Consider the following 24275-nt stretch of genomic DNA (forward strand, 5'->3'; position numbering starts at 1 on the left):
TGTACAGCATACGTTTTTTAGTAGTACAGCCATAATGGGTGTTTTTACTGAAACAAAGGGAAAAGTTACATTGATTTATAAATTCATTAAAATGCACGAGAAAGAGCAAGGTCTAAGTAGACCTGTTGACTGCCATGGCCTTTGGATCAGACCCAGAAGAATGCTGGAATAAGTGGTGAAGCATTTTATTTTCTAACCTTTCAGTGGCTACTGCAAACAATGGAAAATACAAGTACATACTTAGAATAACTCTATCCTTTGCAAAATGAGATCACACCTAAAAATACTTCCTTTTGTTGCTGTATAACTTCAGTTTAGGATAATAGCTATTACATGCATATAGAGAAGAGGAAAAAATATCTCCTCAAATGCTGGGTAAAAATTTTATATTGTAGGGTAAAGTAGGGTTTCTCCTACAGAAGAAACTTTAAAATCTGTAGTGATTCAAGACAATTTATGAAATAGTAGAATGAAAAACCTGGTTATTCATGGACAACATGAAAAAGGTAGTAAAAATGCCACGGGTTTGGGTTACCAAATTACTGCTTGCAGCCAGGAAAAGCTACATGATGATGATAATTCTTAGTATCAAAATTATATTAAGTTCTAAGAAACAACTAAAAAATGTATCTGAATTTTAGTTTTTCAGTTTGAAACAATCAGAGCTAGCCCACACAGCTTGAACTTCCTGGGATATACATGTGCTATTAATTTTTAACTTTGCTGTAGGATCCAAGCCTGAATCACCAGGCCCTGTCACTTTCTAGCGCAAAGGTGTGTTTTGTCTGCTTGTACCAGCAACTTTTCCAGTGCTCTTTCTTCTGAATTTGCCAAGATATTTTTCCTGACTTTAAAAACCATCTCCTTGAATTTCCTCAGCAACTTTCAGTGCAGCTGACTTTTGCAGCTGTGTTGCTGTGCTACAGATTTCATCATTGTTTGACCGAAGAGTGTTGGTTAAACTAAAATCTCCACTTCGAGTGATTTTCTACATTATTTCATCAGTTCCCTGCTAAGCAGCACAGATCTAACAGTGAAAAATATTTCTGTAACCTGAAGAAGAGTAAATTAACATTTATTGAATAGCTCAGCACTGACCTTCTTAAGAGAAGAGCAGCATTTTCTTACATCTTCTTCAACTCCATTACATATAAAATTGGCTTGTTTTTATTTCTAAAACACCTATTAATTCCAAAGTATTCCATCAAAAACAAAAACAGAGAAGAGCAAATGCAAAGTTGCTGCAGAAACAGAAATATATCCATTGCTTTAGAGAATGCAGAGATGGCCCTGTTCCCTTCTCTGCCAGTGGGAATTTTACCACTGACTCCAGAGAAAGCACAGCCAAGCTAGTGATTTTCTAACACTTGAAGGTAATTATTTTTATTTTAAAACACAGGAATAGCCTCCTGCTCTTATGCAGTTCTTAGCCTGAGGCTGTAGCCCTGCCAGCACTGTTAATGTCATTGTTTGTGAAGTGTATTCCCAGTCTCTGTACACCCACGCAGGGCTCCCAGCTCCTGGCCGTGATGTCCCCCTCGACACATTGTTCCAGCTCCCCCTGCTTCCTCGCCTCCCGCCCCGTCCCCCACCATTGTTATCCCTTTACACCCACCCTGCATTGTTCTCACACCCGCTTGCCATCCCCACCTGGGAGGGACCCTTCCTCTCTCCCACTCCTTGCAGCAGCTCAGGCTCCTCTCTTACCTACTTCTATATATTCCACTGACCTGCTGGCAGCAGAGCATTTTCCCTTTCTGAAAGCACATTACATAAAGTACCATTACAACATCCCTCAGCTTCTGCAAGCTGTGGGCACTCAGCTTTGAGAAGCCCAGTCCCTCTTAAAGAACAAAAAGAATTTTATTTCATTACTACAGACTTTAGGTCAGGCCCAGAGCTAGGATTGATAGAAAGTATTATTGCATTTTCAGATACAGTATAAAAGGCTAGAGATGATATTTGTTTTCACTACTACAGAAATATGTAATGAGACAGAAATGGACATATATGGACAGAAATGGCTGACACGATTTACACAGGCTCCATTATTTTGGCCATCTTGCTTTTTCCTGCTCTCTAGTTTGTACGCCCACTAGATTCTTTTGAAGTAGTTATCTGTACTTAGCTGGATTTTTCATAAAGTTATATAGGGATATTGAACTCAATCTCTCATGTACTCACTATTTTTTTCCTTACTTTTTTCCACGATATTTCACTCTCTCCGTTGAACTGCTTTCAAAATGATACTCCATCCCTTAACAACATTGAGTTTAATATAGAGTATGATGCATTAACTGTTTCACATGCTAAAAATTTATCTTTGCTAACCCTTGGGAAGAAGAGCAGCTATACATGTTTAGAGCAGATCAAGTATTGTAGAAACAAAAATTAATACCTCACTTTATTAATAGATATTAATGCATTTTGTATGTTCAAACACAAAAAACTTGTTAAGTCTTACCATGGCTCATGCGATGAAAGAAGTAGTATGCAAAGTCCACACCCAGAAGTGTCAAATACCATGTCCATGGAGAGTCCCAAGGCAGTTCAAAGAGTCTGTAGTTATTCCATACGTGTATGTAACTAATTAACTCAATACTTCTGAATAAAACACTGAAATATAGAGAAATTTTTATCAGTATTTTGTCAGTTTTTATTTCAGAACCTTTTATATATTAACAATTTATCAGCAGGAAATCTTTTTACAACACATAAAACCACTCCAAGTTCTTCAACCTCTGTCAAGTGACACTACTATTGACCTCAGTGGAACCTTTGCTTAGTGTCTACAAGGTTTCTAAAACCAACTCCCACCCACTCACCACCTATGTTGTGGCAGTAGGTACACTCAAAGGCTGAAGCACTCCTGCGCTCTGCAGGCATTATGGTGTTCCTGTTTTCCCCAAACTGGAAGAAACTCATACTTCCTAACTAGTAAGTCAGAAGTGATTGAAGAGTAGCAGCAATTACACCAAAACATTAATGTATTGCATTAAAATACGTTGACCTCTTCCATTACAAGAAAAACACGGAAGGGGGTAGACTTCTGGGAGCAGTGAAATGTTTGATCTGCTCACTATATTGCTTCACTTCAAAAGACGATAAATGTAGCAGGAGGAGACAAAGACCAGTGCCTTCGAAAAGAAGGGGAAGGGCAATTGGATTCTGAGAAAGGGAAAGAAAAAAACAATGAACTTACAAAGGCAAGAAAAGCCCCTAGACAGCTCTCAATGCTGCTGAGTCCCTGGCCTAACATAGGCTCAGCACTGAGACCAGGAGAAGGAGAAAGAAGGTAGCTCTGGAATGGGCAGGCCAAACCTGGTAGTAACTCTCCACAGCTGCTCAGGTTAATACAAATTTGGGTTGCCATGGTTGCACCCTCCCCTCAGCACCCTACTACCTCATTGCAACCATTGGGGCCCTGAGCTACCTCCAAACAAATTACTTTGATTTTGCTAGATGAGATTTTGGGTGAATCAGGAAGCATTAAACCCAGGTTTGAATGGTGAGAAGCTGTAGGCACTGGGATGGCCCAGGTGACAATTAGCTGAGATAGCTGCAAAATGGTGCCGCAGATGAAGATGGATATATATCTAAACTGGCAATTTTGTAGAAAAAAAACAGTCCACAGCAGGATTTGTAGCAGATTCCTCACACTGTCTCCTACTACTCTCCTCTGTTGTGTTGCTAAAAATGTAGTGAAACAGTGGTAAACTGAATTAAATCAGCCTCTGAAAAGCAGAAAATGGAAATAAAGAGAAGTAGGGGAAAGATACTAATCATAGAAAAGTCACAAATATCCTTTTTTTATATATCAATGGCTGACATTCACCTCAGTTTAGGGCTTATGAGTAAGAAATAACACACACACAAAATGTGGTTCTCAGATGTTATGCTGCTGCTATTCTCTGAAGGGGAGGTAGAAGAATTATCAGCAACACCTTTGTACAAAGTCGTGCAAGACTTTAAAAACCTATAAAACATATTCATGGTTGAAGAAAGACTCTGGAATACAAATTCAGGGAGCTTCCAAAGAACACTGCAGATAGCACACCTGTAGACACTACTTAAATAGAAGTGGAAACAAACTGCACATATGTGTTTCAGCCATGCAAAATCCCACCCAAAGGAGAGACCAACATCTCTACTTCACCTTACATTTAAATCAGCTGAAAGATTTCCTTGCATCTCTGTCACATCTGCTCTTTCTTGCCTCAAGTACCACTTCTCAGAGATATTTCTTTCAATACCTTTTTTGCCTATTTTTTTTTCAGCTAGATTACTTCTGATATAGTTGACAGCATGGCCAGAAAAATACTAGAATCTGCAAAACCAAAACTCTTTCCCCTTTAAAGACTTTTTTCACACATCTGGAAAACATCCCTGAAAACAATCTGGCCATGCCCTGTCCTTTTGGGCAGCTGCAATGAAACAGAAGGGAAGCTCAGCAAAAATGGTTGTTTCAGCTTGCAAGCCATCCCCCATGCTATAGATGAGCTCCATCTTTTGCTTTATACTTTTTACTCAGGGCTTTTATACACCTGGCATTAGCACCTCTTCCTGTAAGTGTTTTAAATAAAGCTAGAAGAAAACACCTTGAGTTTCTGTGGTGCTAGTTTCACTATTAATGAAGAAAAAAAGTCATATTTTAAAAATCCCAACCTCCCAATAAGAGCCTGCAAGCATAATAGTATCACATCCACCATTTTATCCTGAGAGCCGAAGCACTGCAAGTAGTTGCTGCTCAGAAGAACTAATATTTTTTCACAGCCAGGTGTACATCTTACCTACAACTCATTCCCAGCTTTACTCTAATCATACAAGTTTTTCTCTTGAATAAAACCAAGACACAACAAACCCCATGAAATTTCATTTCATTTTAGCAGCTTGACCATGAAGAATTTCTCTTGACTAGCAAGGACAGGTGTATCCATCACTTCAAAAACAACGTGGCTGTGCCCAGAAGGTGGACCATACACACCTGGAACATGTTTAATTTTCATAAGAGCTGTGTTCTATAAATATTTTTAAAGAAGATTATATGTGTCCAAGCAGATTTTTGCAATTCATCTCATGAGGAATCTGTAAAGTTCAGTATAAATTCTCAATCCATTTCACAACAGGTCAGAACAGAGCTGATATTATTCAAACACAAAGAAATGGGCATTTCTTAACATCTTTTCAATGACCAGGAAATTTAAAACACCTCTTGCAACATAGAGTATCAGTTATTATTAGGCACTGTTTTCTTACTTTATTCTTCTGCTTTTATTAACATATAATGCCTTTGCAGTACATCCAAAGATATGTGACCTGGAACATTTCCTCCATTTTTGATCAGGTTTCAGTATTTCACCCTCGAGTCCTTTTTTTTTTCCACAGGCTGAGGCCAAGGTGTAAACCTTGAGCTAACCCTGCAACACATTTTTCATATATGCAATTTGCTCTGCATTCTTTCCTTCATGCGTGAATCACAACTCTACAGCACATAACATTAGCTGATTACTGTAATTAATTTAGAGTAATCCATCATATTACTAGGCAGTACTGGAGAAAGAAGGGTTGCTTAACTAAGTATTTTTTTTTAAATTTACAGTGTGATAGGAAAGACCAGAGCTTGCATTCAATTACAATTCCAAAAGTTCATTTGGAGTTTTAAAGGTTTATATTCCCCCTTTTTTTCCCCTCAAGTACCTTTTTCACTTCTTGAAAATACTAAGAGAACTTAAGAAAACTTTTTCCTCATTTAAATGTTGTAACCCTAAATGTGATGGAAGTGGACAGGTAAGGCTTTTGTCATCTAGTCCAATCCTCTGCATAAAGAGCAATAAATCCTAAGACAGACTGTATAGAAAACTTTATTATAGATTTATCCTCTTGGATTTTGAACAGTGCTGCTGAAAATTTTCTTATTATGTGCAAAGCATACTTAGGTAACTGTTATGACCTTGAGAGTTCTTGTCTCCTTGTTTCTAATGACCATACGTACTTTAATTAATGGCAATAATATTTGTTTTTAATAAACCATTTCCCCCTTCACCTTCCACTGGGTCAAATTATCACTTCCCCTAATTAAAAAAGTCCAAGAAGGAAATTCTGGGAGATGAACTCTCCTTGTGGAAATGAAGATCTACTTATTCTAGATCCCTATGGGATAATGAAGGAGGGAAAAGATGGAAGAAATTCAATTGGAACAAAAGGCAGCTGCCCATTTTAAAGAATACAAGGTCCTGTTTTGCTCCCTCCAGCCATAGAGCCTGAAAACACATCTTTAGGAAACTTCTTCCACAGTGCCCAGGACAGTCACCAAAAATGAAAAGGGTCAGAGACAGGAGCTGTTGTCTCTTTTCCAAGCATGGAGGAAGATCTGTGTACCAAAAGTGAACAGTCCAAGGAAACTGCTTCAGCTCTCACCACTATTGCAGTCACCACCTCACATCACACTGGGAACTGACCTGGTGCCCCTGAGCTAAAAACACAACCCTACAGCTGGACCTACAAAAGCTGTGCTCTCAAGGGCTGCAGCAGACTTGCATCCTCGGAGGTCAGGCACAGAGGGAAGCATGTTAAGACACCCTGGTCACAAGGTTATATTATCATTAAAAATAGTGAGATCTTACTACTACAGTTTCCCTGGGTTAAATAAATTCTGTTTTCCTAGCCTGATTCAAACAATATAAATGTAAAGTTTCAAAATGTTGAACAAAGGCAGTTTCTCAATAATTTGAAGTTATTCAGACCATTTATGTAACAGCAGGATACATGAATAATTAAATGCTCTGTAAGGTTTTATTTCAGAATGGAAATCATAAAGATTTCCATTTCCAAGGATACTTATAGAGCTTTCTTTTCCAGATGAAACACTGGTTCCAGCCACAATTGAAATAAACATTTTGATAACATGATTTCAGTAAAGAGAAGAAGGGGGAAGGCGGTAGAGAAGCCTTGAGAAAAGATCTATTTGTAAAACAAAGCAAATCTGCTTCAACTGAAATCCCCTTTTATTTCCTGTACAGGTTCCAGGTCTTGAACAGACACCCAATTTATTACCTTGTCAGCTGACTTATTAGGGTTGACACAAATCGAGCTGAAATATGCCTGACACACTGCAGTCAAGGCTTTTTTCACGCTTTAGCACAAAGCCAAACTTTCCACAAGGTGGAGGGAAAGGGAGAGGGAGCTGTGGGAGTTCTATTCCCTGTTTTCTATCATCAAGATGAATATGATCTCCTCTCCCATTCTTAATATGCAAAACCCAAGGCTAAAGAATAATTCACCAAAATGATACAGCTGGGAAATTATTATCAGGCTCTGGAAAACCCTTGATTACAGGAAATAGCACCTACATTTTGAGAAAATGTTCCCACCAGACACAAAAGCTGAATCAAAACCTCTCCTCTTCCTCAGTATGGCTTTCTTCTCCAGCATTTTAGCCTAAACAATACAAACCTCCAATTTTCCTCAAGGACAAAGGAAAACATCAAATTCAAATTGAAGTAAAAGGGAGGTGACTCAGGTATCCCTACTACTTGTATTTTACACAGTACTGCACAATATTTTGCCTGACAGAGCTGCCCTTTTATTCACCGAACCTATTCCTGTTGCACTTCACGTTTTATCCTCTAATTTATGACACTAATATTAATTTACAGTAGTGGGTGGCATAAAACGTGAAACAACAGGTGTTAGAAGATTATAAAAAAGTGTAACTCTGTTGCTATTTAAGTCCTAGTCTTGCTACACAATTATCTTGTTTATCTTTGCTCATAAATAAGCAAAATTTTAATTGTATCAGTTAAAAATACAACAGAGATATTTTCATGAGAAATTCCACTGCCTTAAGTGATACAATCCACAGCAGCAACTCATTATGCCCTATGTTTATGAAAGGTCTTCAGATACTTTTAATTACATGGTATCTTTAAAAGCCTAAAAAGCCTAGTTAAAAACCCTCAGTACAACTGAGATTCTGGCACTGTAGCTTATTCCTCTTCTTTTATGAGAATGAAAGTTGCATTTTTTTTCGATCTGTTTATACCTGCCCAGCACTCGGGCAGAAAATTATATTCTAGTATCGTCAGAATACACCAGACTGGAATATTCTACCATGTCATCTCCTACAAGGCAATGCTCCTAATTTTTCAATTTTTGTACAAGTATCACCACATGAGTTTAATACAAATGCTTGAATAGGACCTTTTTCCAGTTAAGAGTCTGATTTTGATCTGTCCTACTTGGTTGTTCCACTGAAATGAGCAAATCTGGATTATAGTTTAAGTTCAGTTGGGAACAAGCCTATAATATTCTCAAAGGTCACATATAAACAAGTAATGAGAAAAGAGTCTTCTATTCAATTCAGGTTGGTCTAGATAGATTCAGAAAATCCAAAGGAACTAGTAAGAGTTCCTATGGTCTATAAAAAATGGTGAAATAGCTGCAGTGAAACATCATAGCACATCAAATGATGAAATAAGGAAAAATATTTACATGAGAATTTATGTTGAACTCCTTTGGTCATAGTTCTGAATGTTTTAAAAGATAGTTTGTTTTTCTCCATGATACACAGTAGTGAAAGTCTATCCTTTTCAGATCTGTAACACTGGTTTACAGAATCATTAAGAGACACTTTCCCCAATTTTCCTAACTTATAAGTGTTGACCCAAGAAACTAGATTTGCCAGCTCTAAAAATGCTACCCCTGTGCTCCATCTAGTGGAGTTCTGATTGAAGATTAATTCATTGTTCAGCAGAGATGTCCTTCAGTCAGAAGGGTACTCTATACCCAAGCAATTTCTTTGAGGTTTTTTTTCAAAATGTGTGAAAATGACACAATTTAGATTAATGAAAATACAAAAACATGGAATAAAAAATCTGCACAACAGTTAACAGATTTGAGAAACCAATATATTTTGTGAGCTACAGAGACAACTGAGCTTAATACCATATTTTCAATAAGGGTAAATTCAGTTCACAGTACCTTCAGAGAAGAGCACAAGTATATTTGAACATGTATCTTGACAGCTTTTCTTTGCTGCTAAAGACATGGCAGGTGTAAAGCTGGGCTCTGACATTAGGAATGGGTAATCACCAAGCTACATACTGGCCCCACTGTACAGAAAAAGACCATGATATAATGCTAAGGATGTAGAAAAATATGCATTCTGTGTAAGAGGTGACAACCTAAAAGAGTAATTGGATGCCTAACAGGTTTGTGTGAAATCCAGCAATCTGCAGAACACTATGGAACATAGAGACTACCAGTTGTTTCAGTCAATTAGTTTGAGAATATCCAAGCTCTCCCAAATCCTTCCTTGTAATGCAAGGTAGCTTATGTGTAATTTCATTAGAAACTCCAGAGATTAAATTCTGGCTCAGATCTTTCCTAAGTCATCACTAAAAGTCGCACTGTCTCACTTCCTGTGTTCTGCCAGCAGCTATGCCCACATGTGCTCTCCAGCCTGCTTCAAACAAATGGAGCCAGAATACCAAAATTTTACAATTTAAACCTCTGAAGATAAGGCTGCTGGTATGCCTGGGAAGAGTACAGATGGTAAAAGGGGATAAGGGAGGTAGTGATGAGCATGAGGGAGCAGACAGGAAGCACTAGCATCTTTACTAGACACAGCTGGATTTGGATTTCCTGGAAGACATGGCATGATTTACACCAAAATTATAAACCGTGTTAAAATGATACTGTAAGAACACAGGATAATCAATCCACACAGGAGTAACGAGTTTTCTTACTTAGTCCCACTTGGTTCATCAATGCAAACCAGATTTAAAAAAAACAAAAAACACCAATCTAATTAGATTAAACAAAAATCATTCAGGTAAGACAGTCACTGCCATAAGTTTAATTGAACTGATTTTGAAAATCCCCTTCCAGAGTCAGGCTTATGTCCTGAAAATCCTATCAGATCCTGCTGCACTCCCTTACTGAAATTGTTTATCTTACTCTGACTGCTTTATCTACAGAAGATTAGTGAGTTAATTCAAAACCTGTTCCTTTGACAGAGCTGTGAGGGCTGTGACCTTTGGCAAAATGTGGGAACGATCAACAGTGTATATGGGAGAGTGAAGCCAGGAGGGTGCTCTTGTGAAATATGTAACTACCAAGTGCTACTTGGAGAGTGGGAGGAATAGGTAGGCGAGCAGATTCTGTCTTTTCAGGCCTGTTACTTATTAAAAATTACATTTTTTGGACACATCTATTGACAGTGCCTTAACTAGCTGCTGCAGGCATGACTGTGACTGCAGGCTCTGTAAAGACTGAACCTAAAGCCTGACAGCTCTTAGCTGCCCCTTTTCCATTCCCAGACAATTTGCTTGTCTCTCTACCGAAAGCAAACACTGTTTTGCCCAGAGAGAGAACTAAAATAACTCCACTTGGGATCAGATGAGCACATGAACCAACACAAGAGAAAGGGAGGACTATGTGAGTGAGTACAAGAAATACAGAAGTGCAGTAGCCAGAAGTTCAGTTGGTTTAAGTGCGTGGCATGGCACAGCAGCTCCACTTCCCATTTAACCAGGTTAAGTGACTACCTTTCCAGTTTGGCCCCATCTGCTCATCACTGCCCTAAGTGTGGTGGTTTCTAGCCCTCAGACCTGCCACCATAATTGCATGCATAGCTGCTCCCTGACCTGGCTCTGTCAAAATGAATGCAGCTGAGCTTAAACACCTCCTTTATAGTTCTTGGGGGGCTTTTGTTTCTGCTTTTAGCGAGATCACTTTGTCAGGACCAGGTTAGGGAGCAATTAAATGTGCAGTTATGTTGGCAGATCTAAGGGGGCAGCTGGACCAGAAGCAACACATCTGACCATGCTCTAAACAAACATCTGTCCAAAGTCTTAGTCAAACAGATGTGGAGAAAAAATGTACCTAATAAGTCTTGAAGTGAAAATATAATTTATGAGAAACTGCATATATCAAATTTTCTTCTAAGAAATGCAATCAGTAATTTATGAGATTATAACTTTCTATAGTCCCATACTATGTATCTAATAGCTACTTCAGGAAACCAGCACATACTTCAAATGGTTAAATCCATGCAGGCAACTTTTTTCTCTTCTGTCAAGACACTCCTAGCTCCACAAGGTTGTGAATAACTTGCACCAACTTGAAGCAAGTGTATTCTAATCAGCTCTGCATTTTGTTCCTCTTAAAAACTGAAAACCTTTGGTTTCAGATTGCAATTTTATATATGTTATAGAGCAGGTAACTCAGTAACGCTACAAAAGCATTGAGTGTTTCGTGTCCTGTAACCCTGTCTGCTCTTCTCCAATCCCATTTTTTGTTCTAGTATCAAGACTGTGCACAGAAATAGTAAGAACTGATGCATGTTAATGTGATGGGGAGGTGGTGGACCTGCTCCCAAGCCACTTCACCACAGGGCGACACAAATGCTGATGCTGGCCAAAGAGAAGTGAAGGTACAGAGGGAGGAATGAGCAAACAGAAGTATCAGTCAAAGGTGCTTCATTTGGGAGCATTGCTGGTCTAAAATGTACATGAAACTGCCTCTTCAATCCAGCTTCTGAAAAAAGATTATTTAAAATCCAGATGATTTACAAAACTGAGTACAGTGGTCTACAGCAGAAACAGGATTTGTACTCCTTTGATTTAATTATTGCTGATGTGTAGATTCTCAACATACTTACTAGCATGAACTAATCCAAAAGTATTTACTCATTCCATTCTCATGTTCAACATTTCAGAGAACTCCAACCTCCTCTGATTCAAAAATCAAGCTAAATAATGTATACAGACTGTAATATTCTCTTTAGAAACGAAGTTCATTGCAGACTTGACTAACCAAACTGGGTCAGACGTGATATACAGACATGATATACATATACACTCATACACTGTACAACTGTGTTGCAGAGCAGATCACTAAAAAATGGTAATTGAGCATGACCATAAAGAACAAATACTTTCCCAACGAGTTTGAAAACATACCTACTTCAGTTATCCCCCAAACACTTTTTGACTTGATTTATGTTCTGCTGCTTTAAAAGAAGAAATGGGTCAATATGAAATAATGCACACACTTGTAAAATGGATATTCATACCCAAAATAAACTTTCTCTTGGGAGAATATTTTTAAAGCAGCATTTAAAGTCTCTTGGCAATGGTTAGCTGGAAAAGTTATTTATTTATTTATTTAGAATAAAAGTTCTCAGAATTTTTTTACTAACATTTAGGATACTGGGAGTAAACTTAGTAATACAAGCTTCTGCCAAATTAATTTTCATTCCATAGAACATTCAGTATTTATACCTGCAGAGGAATCCATAGTATGCATTACTGCAGGGAAAATTATATTTAAAAAATGTATGGGCTACTTTACAAGAGGTGATATGTATGCACAAACCATCCAACTTACTGCATGCTATTGAGTCTAATAAGCCTAAAAACAAAAACATTACCTTGTCTGATTAGACTTTTCCTCTTGCACCTACATTTTCAACGTTTGGCATACAAGTATCAACAATTTATGATTTCTACTTTCACAACAGAAAGTTGAAGTATGAAACACTGAATAAATACTGTCTGCCCTCAAGACATGCAATAGTTCCGTTATACAGACTGTGAAATGGAAAAAATACTTAGAGGCTGACTATGGTTAGTGACTCCTAATTTTTTCATTAAATGTAAAGTCCTCTTTGCAATGACACATTTGAAGCTTCATTTTAACTAATAGACTGAAGCCACCATTTTAGACGCAGCCACAGATTTTTTTTTTAAGGAAGTGGCAAACCATTGCTGCTAGTTGAGAAAATGAAAATTAGTCCCTGGGAGAGGATACAATCAATGGTGTGTTAATCTAACCTTCAGCTGTTAATGATTTGCACTACTATTTCCCCTGATGCTGTGGGTTCTGCTGAAATATTGTTTTAGCAGTTTCTGTCAACTTTCCCTACCTTTTTTCTTCCTGAAAGGGACAGACTGAAGTGAAAATCTCAGCAACAGATTTTTGCCTGTGCTATTTTCCCCCCTTTTATTTTTGTCTGACCCAATTCTTTCACACAATGGAAGCACGAGACAGAAGGGTAAAGTGTTCTGGGTTTTTTTAGTTAAAGCATTTTTAGCCAGTCTGTTATTCACAACTCCTCTTACTTATAAAAGAGGTGTTACACTAAGCAGTCACCATTAGAATTGCAACATTAACATGAGATTAAATAATTTAGGAAGTCTGTATTTTGCCTGCTTCTTTCACATTCACCAAAAAAACTAAAAGTGTTACAGGACTCTTCTTTGGAAAGAACTGCTGAGGAGGAGGGTCTGATATTTCCAGTCATGAGAGCTGTGTAAGCAACCTGGGAGAGACTTCTTGTGCTGGTGTAACAATAAATAGGTGTGCCGATCTTGGAGATTTGCCTGACCCTGCAAACTTTCTAGTCCTTAAGGATCATTTGGTTCACTCAATTGAAACAATCTTGCAAAAGAAAACTGCATAGCTTGCAAGCCAAATTCTGCAGCAAAGGACTGAGTGCCAAAATAATAAAAGTACTCAGCACCTTGCAAAGCTGCATTCCACACACACAACACCAGTTTTCTTAGCAAGCTTTTCTTCCAGGAATGAGTGTATCTCAGTCGTTTCAGTATTCTTAAAAAAAAGCCAAAAGGACTTGCAAAACCATTCAAACTTACTTTACATGAATCTCAGGCCCTTTCTTTAACCTCACCAGTTCTGAATATTTCAGATAAATAAAGGTAAATATTCAGCATGGTAAGTCTGTCAAGTTTAAAGAACTTGGGTTAAGTTGAAGTAGCAATATTTGATCTATTTTAATGTTAGCTTCATGCAGACTACAGTAACCCATTATCAGGGTTGTGTGTTGCTGCACACAAATCTTATTTGTTGATAAACATTTAATTAATTCATAAAACATATTGAAAAGTTTAATATTGCTCCTTCAAGATCACGCTTAAAATTCATTAAAAATTATTTGAATATAGGTACACTAGCTGCAAAAATAACTTCACAAAACTCTCAAATAACTAAGACATAACTTTGTTTCAAGACATAACTTTCTGGTTGAGTATTTCTGCTGCTGAAAGCTCATGCCTCTCATTTTTAGATATTTGAAGAGTTTTGGACTGCGTCTTTAAAAGATTTCATCAGGGATATTTACTACTGAGAATTACCATAATCTATCAAAAATTGTCTTTGTACCTAATGGACCTTGTCAAAGACTGTACTGATTAGAAAGCTTAAAAAAAAATCAACCAAATGACAAACGATCAATGGATTACAAAGAAGGTGATTTACACATTTCACAAAATGAGTTCTACTACCCACAAGGGATAATTTTTTGTTATTGCTGTTGCTACGCTCTTTTAATGTATTTGATCAAGAATCTGGTTTGAAATAAAAGATTTTTAGTAAAATTTGCAGTGACATAAACCAGGGACCTCTAGGTAACAAAGACAACTTTTCACAGATTTAGGCTACTTCAGGAGGACCAAATGCACAATCCATGTATCTCTATGTGGCCAAATATAAGAACATATTGCCTATGAATGAGGAATGTAAGCCACAGAATCCAAGAAAGTATTCAGGGATGAAAGACAGCTCAAAGGATCTGGGATATATAAAGGGAGGAACAACAAGTAGAAATAGAGAACAAATGACTTCATTATTTGGCACTGTAGAAATTTCTGAAATATGGAGTGCACTTGAGACATCAACACTAAGAAGGCTGAAAAACTGCAGAGGATTCTGAAAAAAAGCTGGAGGAATAACAGAAAGGTTTGCAAATACCATATAGTAAAACTCAAATAATAAAAGCTTTTCTTCTTATAATGAAGAGATGATACACAATTTGATGGTCACCTGCAAATTCATACATGGGGAATAGAAATGTAACCCCATTTGAAAAGAAAAGGTGCAATAAAATCTGTCATCTGGAAGCTCATATCATGCAAAGGCATATCTAAAACATTATATTATTTACAAGTAACTAAAACTTCTGGAAAACAGAGCAATTTATATATAGAATTTGCTGGATTTTTTCACTGGGATTCACAGGTAATCCACAGTGACTATTTCTTTAAAACACAACACTGCTCACCAAGCTAATTCAGGTAAATCTTATAGCCTTTACATTGTAGAGTGAAATTTATGATCGTGTTTTCAGCAGTTATCTTGGGAATTAAAATCCATTGAAGTCAGAGGTAAGATTATGACTGTCTTCAAAGCACTTCAGATCACATGCATATTCACCATTCTACTGATCTAGTTATATGCACCCATTTTTATTTTTAAAGGCTAACAAAAACAATAGACCTGGTTTGTTGGTTTTATTTTGTTATCTTTATTTATTTTAATGAAAGAAAACCCAGATTCTAAAATCTAGTCTAACATAAGATATAGTAAAGTCAGGTGAAGTCCCAGAAACAGCAAAAGGTGACAGCAAGGTCCAATAACAGATTAATGTGATTGATGATTAATTGGTAATGTGGAGCTGGAGAACACCCTTATTTAGCCTTACAGATTAGAAAGATTTTATACATATCACTAAAATTTAATTGCATAAAGGATTAGCAATAACAACTTCAATACATAATTACATTTTATTCCTTCTTAGTGATTAAAACCCAAACAATCTCAAGGCTGTACTCATATACTCACTCTGGTAGTCGGGACAGGATACCCAAGGAAAGAGAACTTATCCCATCATTGATCCGACCTGGCAGCTTACGCTTCTGAATCCAGCTGACAGCAAACTCCAGCCCAATAAAAGTAATGAAGAATGGAATACTCTAAAAACAGTTTGCAAAAACAAAACACAAAAAAGACAACAAAATAAAATTAGATACACTTTCCCAAACAGCATTTTATGCAGTGAGATGCTTCTCAGATTGGCTGGCACTTTAGTAGCTACTCTTGTAACAAAGCTCATAACATGGACCTTACAAATCAGAACAACCAAGGCTACCATTTGATCCAAAACACCAGCATGAATCTAATGCAGTAACCTCCTCGCACAATGTTTTCTTTTGCATATTTTACACATAAACTCAAACATTATCAGAACAAAACACAAAAGTCTTTCCAAACCTATATTTCTCATATTTAAAAAAGTCAGTGAGAGCACTAATATTTGTCAACTTCTCTAACCACAAAGTAGAACAGAATCTGGATTGGATTTCATATTGCATGAAGTTTTTTGATTGTTTTCAGCCACTGAATTTAGTATCCAACATTATTATCTGAAAGATATAGTGAGTTTCTTTCTTCTTGGCATTTCTATTGCTATGCTTTTCACTGCAGACAACAACTGCTCTTCTGTATGGGCTTTCATCAGTGAACCAAATAAATATGCAGCCCGTTCCAATTTGGGCCATACACCAGGCTCTATTCCCAGACCAAGTGACAATGATACAATGTTCCCCTCTTTCTTTTGGATATACTGACTGCAAAATAGTTTTCTGCCTTTCTGCAGAAAAGTATAATGATGAGCAAGACTGGAACATTTCTCACAATATTGCTTTTGTCTGGGATTCAGTTCTCATTGTCCATCTTCTACCCCAAGACAAGCTGAAAATGCACAGCAACAGCACCCATTAGTGAAAGGTGTAACTGGTGAGGACTGTCAGACCTGTTCTCAACTTTTTCATCATCTCAGGCAACAAGAAAAAGGCTTGAGTAACAGTAAGTCAAAGAGTTTTTGGTTTTTTTTTTTTACTAATACAGGAGTCCTAACAGTCCCTGCACTTCATGCGTGGAAGGAATTAAGCAGTGGCAGTGTTTTAGCCATCACCACCAAAATCTAGAAGGCCTGTGGCAAGGAAAATGGGAAGGAGTTATAAGATCTCTGTGCAAGCAAATGTTCCTTCAACAGCCTCCCTTGCTCTTTAGGTGACCTTTGAGACATTTAGACAACTGCTTTTTGGTTATATTATGGCATAAAATTCCCACCATGTTTTACAGGGCAAGAGAAATCCAAGACCAGTTTTGCACCACTCTGGGAGGCACCACACTTGCCCCTGTAAGTTTCCTGCTGCTTCTGCTCCCTTCAAATGGCCTGCAAACACCTACAGCTTCAGTGCCTGGAACCTTCCAAACTGCACTGCTGTAGAAGAGAGGCTGCTCCTGCCCATACAACGTTTTAATAGAAGCATCTGGTCTCTGCAAATACCATTGCATTTTGGAGGGCGCTCATTTTTGTTGCCAAGTGAGATATGATCTGGGAATTCCTACTAGGCTGGGACACTGAAGAGACTAAGATGGATACAGACCAGATTGCTCAGTCCAAGAAGAATTGGATGATTCAAACCATGCAAACAGCAAGAGATTTATGGCGTCTAGAAAATGTGAAAGTTCATAAACTTCAGCAGCACAAGGTTAGGTTACAATAACAGATGAACAGAGATTAATATCAACATGACACTTTTTAATTTAGGTGCCTAGCTTACTCTGTAACAGCATTTTAGGCATCTAAAAGCCTGTATCCAATAGGCACCAACTGATGATATAAAAATCTAGAAAGAGAAGACCTGTAAAGGCCATAAAGCCTAAACAGCACCCAAGAAAACCAATGTGGCAAATCTTTCAATATTTGAAATTAGTAAGAAATAATATATTAATAAAATATATTATAAAAGAGTAAGGAAACCCTAAAGCCTTCCATTTGAAACCAATGAAACATACAAGGAAAACATAAATACCCCTTGTTTTGCTCGCTATATCTGATTAATTTCTAAGTAGACAAGACTTTTAATGTACTTTTCCTAATTGATATAATCAAATAACAGATTCCTAACTCAGCAAACAAAGGTTGATGACCACAGCTGTAAACTCCAGCAGAGAAAAGAGAAGTTTAATATGAAAAACTACAGAACACTTAATGACAATATTAAAAGGCAGTTCTAGCACAGCCTACAAGGAGTTTTAAGGTATGGAACAGCAGAAGCTGCAGAGCAAATTGAATGGGCTCAGAACAGAGAAATTGGGGTGTTTTATTCATGAAATAAAAACAGTAATAGGAAATGTATAATGTCTGTATTCCATGTGATGATTCATTTTACCTAGCAACCTCTGAAACAGTTGAAATACTTGACTTTATATTAATGTACACTATTACAACTTCTGTCTTATTGACCCCATAAAATATTTTCCTCCCACTGTGAAGCTGTGAAACAGCCAGGCAGTTGGTGTCACTTTTTGACTCACAAATGGGGAGTGTCATTGCAAGGAGGATAAAGAAACATTCACACATCCTTAACCTCCTGCTCATCAAGGAGATTATAAAAGACAGATTTATGGCATACTTCTTACTATCTAAGAAATTACTACATCTCTCTCACATACCTACATAAAGCTTGGGCCAAAGCAGACCAATGGGATCAACTACATCTAGGCTAGGATGTATTATTAATGTTACTGTGACAGCTATTGTCATGGAGGATGAAAAGGCATTCCCTGCCCCAAACTGCCCATAGTGTAAGGATGAGATGTAATGCAACAGAAGAATGCAAATACTTCAAGAAAAAAAGGAGACAGTAAGAGAGAAAAAAGTCTCACTAGCCTAACCACTACTTCTCTTTTTTCTCGGGTTTTTTTTTTTTTTGTTTAAGTTAAAAGGAGAGTGAAGACATTTAAGGAACCCATTGAGGATGCCTGTCTCTACAACTGTTTTCAAGGGTTGTCTCTATAAACAAAAGGGCACAAAGTTAAGAAATAGCCACTGTTGACAACACTGGTCAGTGACATAAGACAGATCCTTTTGATATCTTCTGTTTCAATCTCTCTCTCTGTTTCCAGGGTTTTTTTTCTCTTTACCCAACAGCAGAAATACTCAATGGAGATTTGCATTAGCTTGTGGTTTAGATGAATAACTGATCCATAACATGAAAGCCTTACTCTGAGTACTGTGTAAGAGGGTTCCATTTTAAGTAACCAACTCTACAGAATGCAAAGGATCATTTAAAATCAGTTTCCACGTTATACTGTTGCAAAGAATAATATTCTAGGTTGAAATTCAGCATATACTCATAGTTTTATTGCAATTCTTGAAACAGTTTTTGTTTCCCTAAAGTCCCAGATCTTTATAACATAAGAATCTCAACTTTCAAGTAAAACTGAATATGAAGGTTCTGTACCTCATTACTTAGAAGCAAACCCTAAAATGTGAATTGAGTTTAAATGTAAACTTATTCTTTAGGCTCTCAAGAGAGTAAATCAAAAGGAAAACTGTGATTATTAAAGCTTTCATTTTGGAGTTCTCAGAAGAAGGACTGTCTCTTCAGAAGTCTGACTCATGGAAGTCTTTACAGAGCACAAGTGATAATTTCAGACCATAGCAAGGTACAATGCAAATTTATGGTTCATGAAAACTATGTTAGGCAAACAGAAAAAAATCATTCCACCTTCCCATCTGTAGATTGTGAGAGAATTGAAAAAAAAAAAAAAAAAAACCAAAAAAAAAAACCAAAAAAAAAACCCCCCAAAAACCACCCAACAGAGCATGCAGAGCCTAATCTTACACCATAAAAAAGAGAATACTCTTAAAATGAATGGGCAATCATCAGTACATCCTGCCCTGGAGAAAAAAAATTTACATACTTCCCAGAAATACAGAAAAATTAAAGGATTTGAATTCTACGTGACAAAAAGTCTTATAAAAATAAAATCTATGATGGTTATCAAAGATTCACACCACTTTTTCCAGAATTCTGAAGATTTGTTGAAAGGGTAACTTTTCCCTGGGCACCGCTGCAGAGCTTTGCTCCTTGTCACTGGCAGCAGCTGATGAGCTTATGTTTTAAACAGGACTTGAGGCCTCTCCATACAGCTCTGCCAACATACAGAGCAACAGTGCAAGGACCATTGCTTCTGAAAATGGAAGCAATGTAACCACAGACAGAAAGTACACTGCACAAGTTAAGCTAACTATTCTGTTCTCAGAACCAGAGCTGCTGCTTCACTCCCTGCTGTCATTTCCTACCCAGATGTAACAGCACAGGTGACTCTCGCTCAAAGGTGCCTCTCCTGTGAAGTGTCTGTATTTTCTAAGCCAACCAGCTCAATTTTGCAGATTGTTAAACCCATGACTATTTGGGTGACTTTGGAGGTTCTGCCAACTGTCTAATGGTGGAAGGTGCCTATCCACACAGCTGTAGCCATGTCATCTAATGTCCTAGAAATACTTTCATCCATCTGATATGCAAATTCCACTACAGTGTTTCTGAAAAAAAAAATAAAAAAAAATCTCACACTATTTAGAGACACTAATGTAATCAGTAGTTTGTTTCACAAACACATCAACACTATTGTCTTTTAGAGCTAATTATTTGAGCTGAGGCCTTCATTTGATACCAGCTCTACACTATTTTTTTTTTTTTTTCTGTATTGAATGGAGTTTGGATATCCACTTCTATGTCTGTACCAATTAAAGGAGTTAGCACTCCCAAGATTTCCTCGAAAGGCTCATCAGGTCACTATTGAATCCAGTGCTGATGAATCCAATGGATATCCTGCTCATGTAATTGCTCCCTAAACAGTCAAGAATAGCAGCTGGAGAGGGACTAAATAGCTGCCATCTGTCCATAAACAAGGCCAGAAGAGGATGGATGAACTCTTCCTAAGCTCAGACTAAAGCCAAAGAGTTAAGACAGTTATGCCACTAAAATACTTTTATATGCCCACTGAGACAAGCATCAAAAGATCTGTTCTAGCAAAAAATGCACTGTCAGAAGGGAAATCTAACACAGCTAACCTAAGATAGGAATTTAAGCAAAGTCTAACAGTAATGGGAAACCTTTTATTAATGCTGGGTTTTTTGGTGAGAAATATTCCTTTACAAGCTTATCACAACACTGCTCTACAACAGCAAAAGCCTACAGGTGCTTTCAAGTATTAAGAATCCTTTCACAGACTTACAACTGTATGGCTAGCAAAACAATTCCAGGTTTGGCTAATGTCTGACCTGAATATTTCACATGGGAGAAAAAAGTCCAAGGATGTTGCAGACAAGAAAGTGAATGATATTCTGTTGGAAATGTGGGAATAGTAAAAGGGACCAAGATAGTAGAGAGCTGGAAGAAGAGATCAGCTAACTAGGCAAAACCATCGATCTTCCTTAATCATTATGCCATAGCTTAGTTGCAAAACACTTCTGAGGACAGCAGTCCATTGACCAAACACTGCACACACAGGCTGGGCTTGCAGTAGCTTTCTGCTTACCTGACGCAAAAGGGTTTACCTTTGCAGATAACATCCCTCAGTGAGGGACTGCTGCATACTACAATTCCCAGAAAGCTGCTGACAGTGCTGCACAGCTCTGCACAGCCCATGACACCCCCACTGCAGTCTGCCAGCAGCTGCTGCTGCACAGCACTCCAAGGTATATCTGTCAGAGGAGCTAGTCAGAACTATCCAAACCCATGTAAAAAGTGCAGCTCTTTACTGAAGCTGAGCTGAATTTACTTTGTCAAAGGCAAAATAGTGTTTATGTGTTGTCTCTGTGAACAGCTGACATCAATCTGGGTTCGAAGGAGCTGACAATCAAGATATGAGCAATAGGTAGGACAGAAGGGAGCAAAGGTATCTTCTTGGTAGTGAACAAACTGGCAGGGCGGGACGGGAGGGAAGGATATGCTGCTGCCTGCTGACAAGGGAGTTCTCACCCACGACCTCTGTACTCTTGCCTTGGATATTTAGGACACAGCACTGTCCCAACACAAATATTTGTTCTAAATTCCCTTAAACAATCTTTATTTTTTATTTTAATTAGAAACTTTTTATTTATCTGTCTTTGACTGAGCTTGACTTGAGGGCACAGAGAGACCTGACTTTTTGCTTGCTTTAAGAAGCATAACAGCCGAACACAGTATCATCTTTTGTTTCATCAGTTCAGTTTGCTGTCACTGCTCATCTTCTCCGTGCTGCTGGATAGAACATTAGCACCAAGCCTCAGAGTACTTCTCTGAAAACTCCAGCTCTTGGTACCAGGAGAAATCATCACTTAAATACACGAAGATAGAGGGCACGGTTACACTGGCAGCTTACAGGCAGAAAGCCCATGAGAGAAAGACGGTTTTATCTTAATTTAGGTGCGCTTTCGCGGACATGGTTTCAGTGAGGAGCCCCGTGGCTTTTGTAAACAGGCGCAGGTGGGCGACGGGAAGGGTGAGGGATGCAGCCAGGGTGGGAAAGGAGGGGACTCTCACCTTCTCTACGTAGTCGGGCACCTCCTCCACCGTGCGGAAGGAGCTCTCTCCGGGTGCCAGCGCGTAGAAGAGGGCGCGGAGCTGCTGGCCCGGCGCGGTGCCCCGCGGGCCGCCCGCCTCAGCGCCCATGGCCAGGCCGCGCTGCGCTGCGCTCCCAGGGACGGCGCGCGCCGCCCGCCCCCGCGCCGCCCCGCCGCGGCCTCGCCTCGTCACCCCGTGGGCCCGAGGGCTTAAGGGCTGCCTTGGAGAAACCTTCCGATTTCTGCTTCCCCGGCATCGTGCTGGTTTGGAGGTTTGCTTCGGTTTGGGGGCTGGTTTTTTTGGGTTTTTTTTTTTGTACGTGTTATCGCTGCCTGGTCCACTCCTGGCAGCTGGGAGAGAGCTCTCGCGCACCCCAGCTTCTTTCTCATCCTCAAAAGTCTCAAAACCTCAAAAATCCGCAGAGCTCAAGTCACCCTTTCTCAGCTTTAGACAGAATTCTATGCAAAAATAGAAATCATTGCTCAGGTTTGGAGTTCCATAAAAATAAAATGTTGAGGGTTTTGAGAAACAAGCCAAGGTGTGCTCGAAGACTCCTGTTCAGCTGTATGCCATTGTCCGGCATTCTTCCCATTAAAAGCTTTTAGTTTTTTAATAGGGCTTATCATGGCTCCATTTTATATGGCCTCAGTTAACATCACTGCATTGAAGGTAGCCTCTGGAAGCCATCTATTATGCTTTCATTTATGAAGGAACGAAAACTAGGGAAATAAAAATGATGAAAAGAGATATATGCTAGATCCTTGTAGAAAATTACTTTTAAAAATGCGAGCAAGGACAGGCTTTGTGCATTCAAGACCTTTGGTCCGAAGCCCAGGAGCATGTCAAATGTTTGTCAATCACAGTTGATATTTGGTGTTAGTACAAATAATGATTTCTGATTAAATAGATTAACCAAAAAGAAAATAACACAATGTCTCAACAATCCCTTCATCTCAAATGTACAGTTCCACTTACAGTCTTTGCAGAAGAAATGGACTGCAAATCCTGCTGTAAAAGATTTTACCACAATTTAAATTCTGAAAGTCATTTTAAAAAGTTTTACTTTGCATCAGCCTTTAGTTTTGGAAAGGAGCTATGCCGGGTAATTTCAGCTGAAGTTTCTGTTTAGGAAAAGCGCAATGCAAAGAAATTGACATTTAAAAAATCGAAGTATTACACATTTGTGATGTTTGTATTATGTAAGTTTCCATGAAAGCAACAGTGTGGCAGGTCGACTTAAGCAATATTTTGCAGTTTGAATAATGTTGCAATTATGTAGAAAATGGCTGTCAGGAAATTAATGGAAATACCAATAGAATATTCTAATTTTAGCTGAACAAAGCAGAAGTATTGTAAAAGGGCATTCACGATGAAATAGAGTTAGACACTCTCTTAATATGTATAGTTTATACTAATACTATAAGTAAAAAAAGAATTAATTTTATTTAAGTGCTTTAAAATTGTATCCTAGTGTTCTCAGTTTCATTGGCAATTCATGATAACCTGAAATTCTTATAAAACTCTAGTTGTTAAATTCTAAAATCTGAGTTAATCTAAATAAAAATTCCAAATTTACTCAAAATCACACAAATTAACATTAGCATTAGCATTCTGACTAGATCTTCATCACAGGCAATGGCAAAACATTTCCTTTTTCATTTAGATTAGCCTCTATTTCTATGACATTACTCTCCTGTTCAAGCTCCTTTAACTCACTCTCACTTCAGCCATACCATCTCATCTAGACCTCTTCCTTGGTCTTGTGCTGGTGTTCATCTTGCTCCATCGTCAGCTTTCAGAGTTAAAATGGTCTACACTTAATCTCACAAAAATTTCAGTGAAATGGGGGCCATTCTGGGGTGAGAATGATTAGCAGGGCAGGGGAGCCCACGGCCACACAAGGTAAGATACATTTTAAGTACCATGGAACCACTACATCATATCACACCGTTCTGGGAAAGAAGACAGTCCATCAAGTTTTTAGGACTTTCTACTTTCTCAAAGATTATTTTGGACCCCCATGTAATTGTAAATTGTCACCCCAGTATGACTGCACTAAAGCTCTTGCTT

General features: G+C 38.2%; 1 protein-coding gene across 2 annotated transcripts in view; it reads right to left on the reverse strand.

Annotated features, from left to right (window-relative positions):
* AGMO (alkylglycerol monooxygenase) overlaps positions 1 to 22319 on the reverse strand; it is a 188126-nt gene extending 165807 nt beyond the window's left edge. For both annotated transcript variants that reach the window (XM_009086013.4, XM_018909473.2), the window contains exons 1-3: positions 22185 to 22319; positions 15643 to 15773; positions 2465 to 2616 (exon numbers count right to left, since the gene is read on the reverse strand). In XM_009086013.4, coding sequence (XP_009084261.1) covers positions 2465 to 2616; positions 15643 to 15773; positions 22185 to 22313 — 412 coding nt within the window. In that variant the 5' untranslated portion in view covers positions 22314 to 22319. The remainder of the gene's footprint in view (positions 1 to 2464; positions 2617 to 15642; positions 15774 to 22184) is intronic.
* Between the last annotated feature and the right edge of the window lie 1956 nt (positions 22320 to 24275).

The sequence above is a fragment of the Serinus canaria genome, chromosome 2, assembly GCF_022539315.1.
Source record: "Serinus canaria isolate serCan28SL12 chromosome 2, serCan2020, whole genome shotgun sequence".
Classification (NCBI taxonomy): domain Eukaryota; kingdom Metazoa; phylum Chordata; class Aves; order Passeriformes; family Fringillidae; genus Serinus; species Serinus canaria.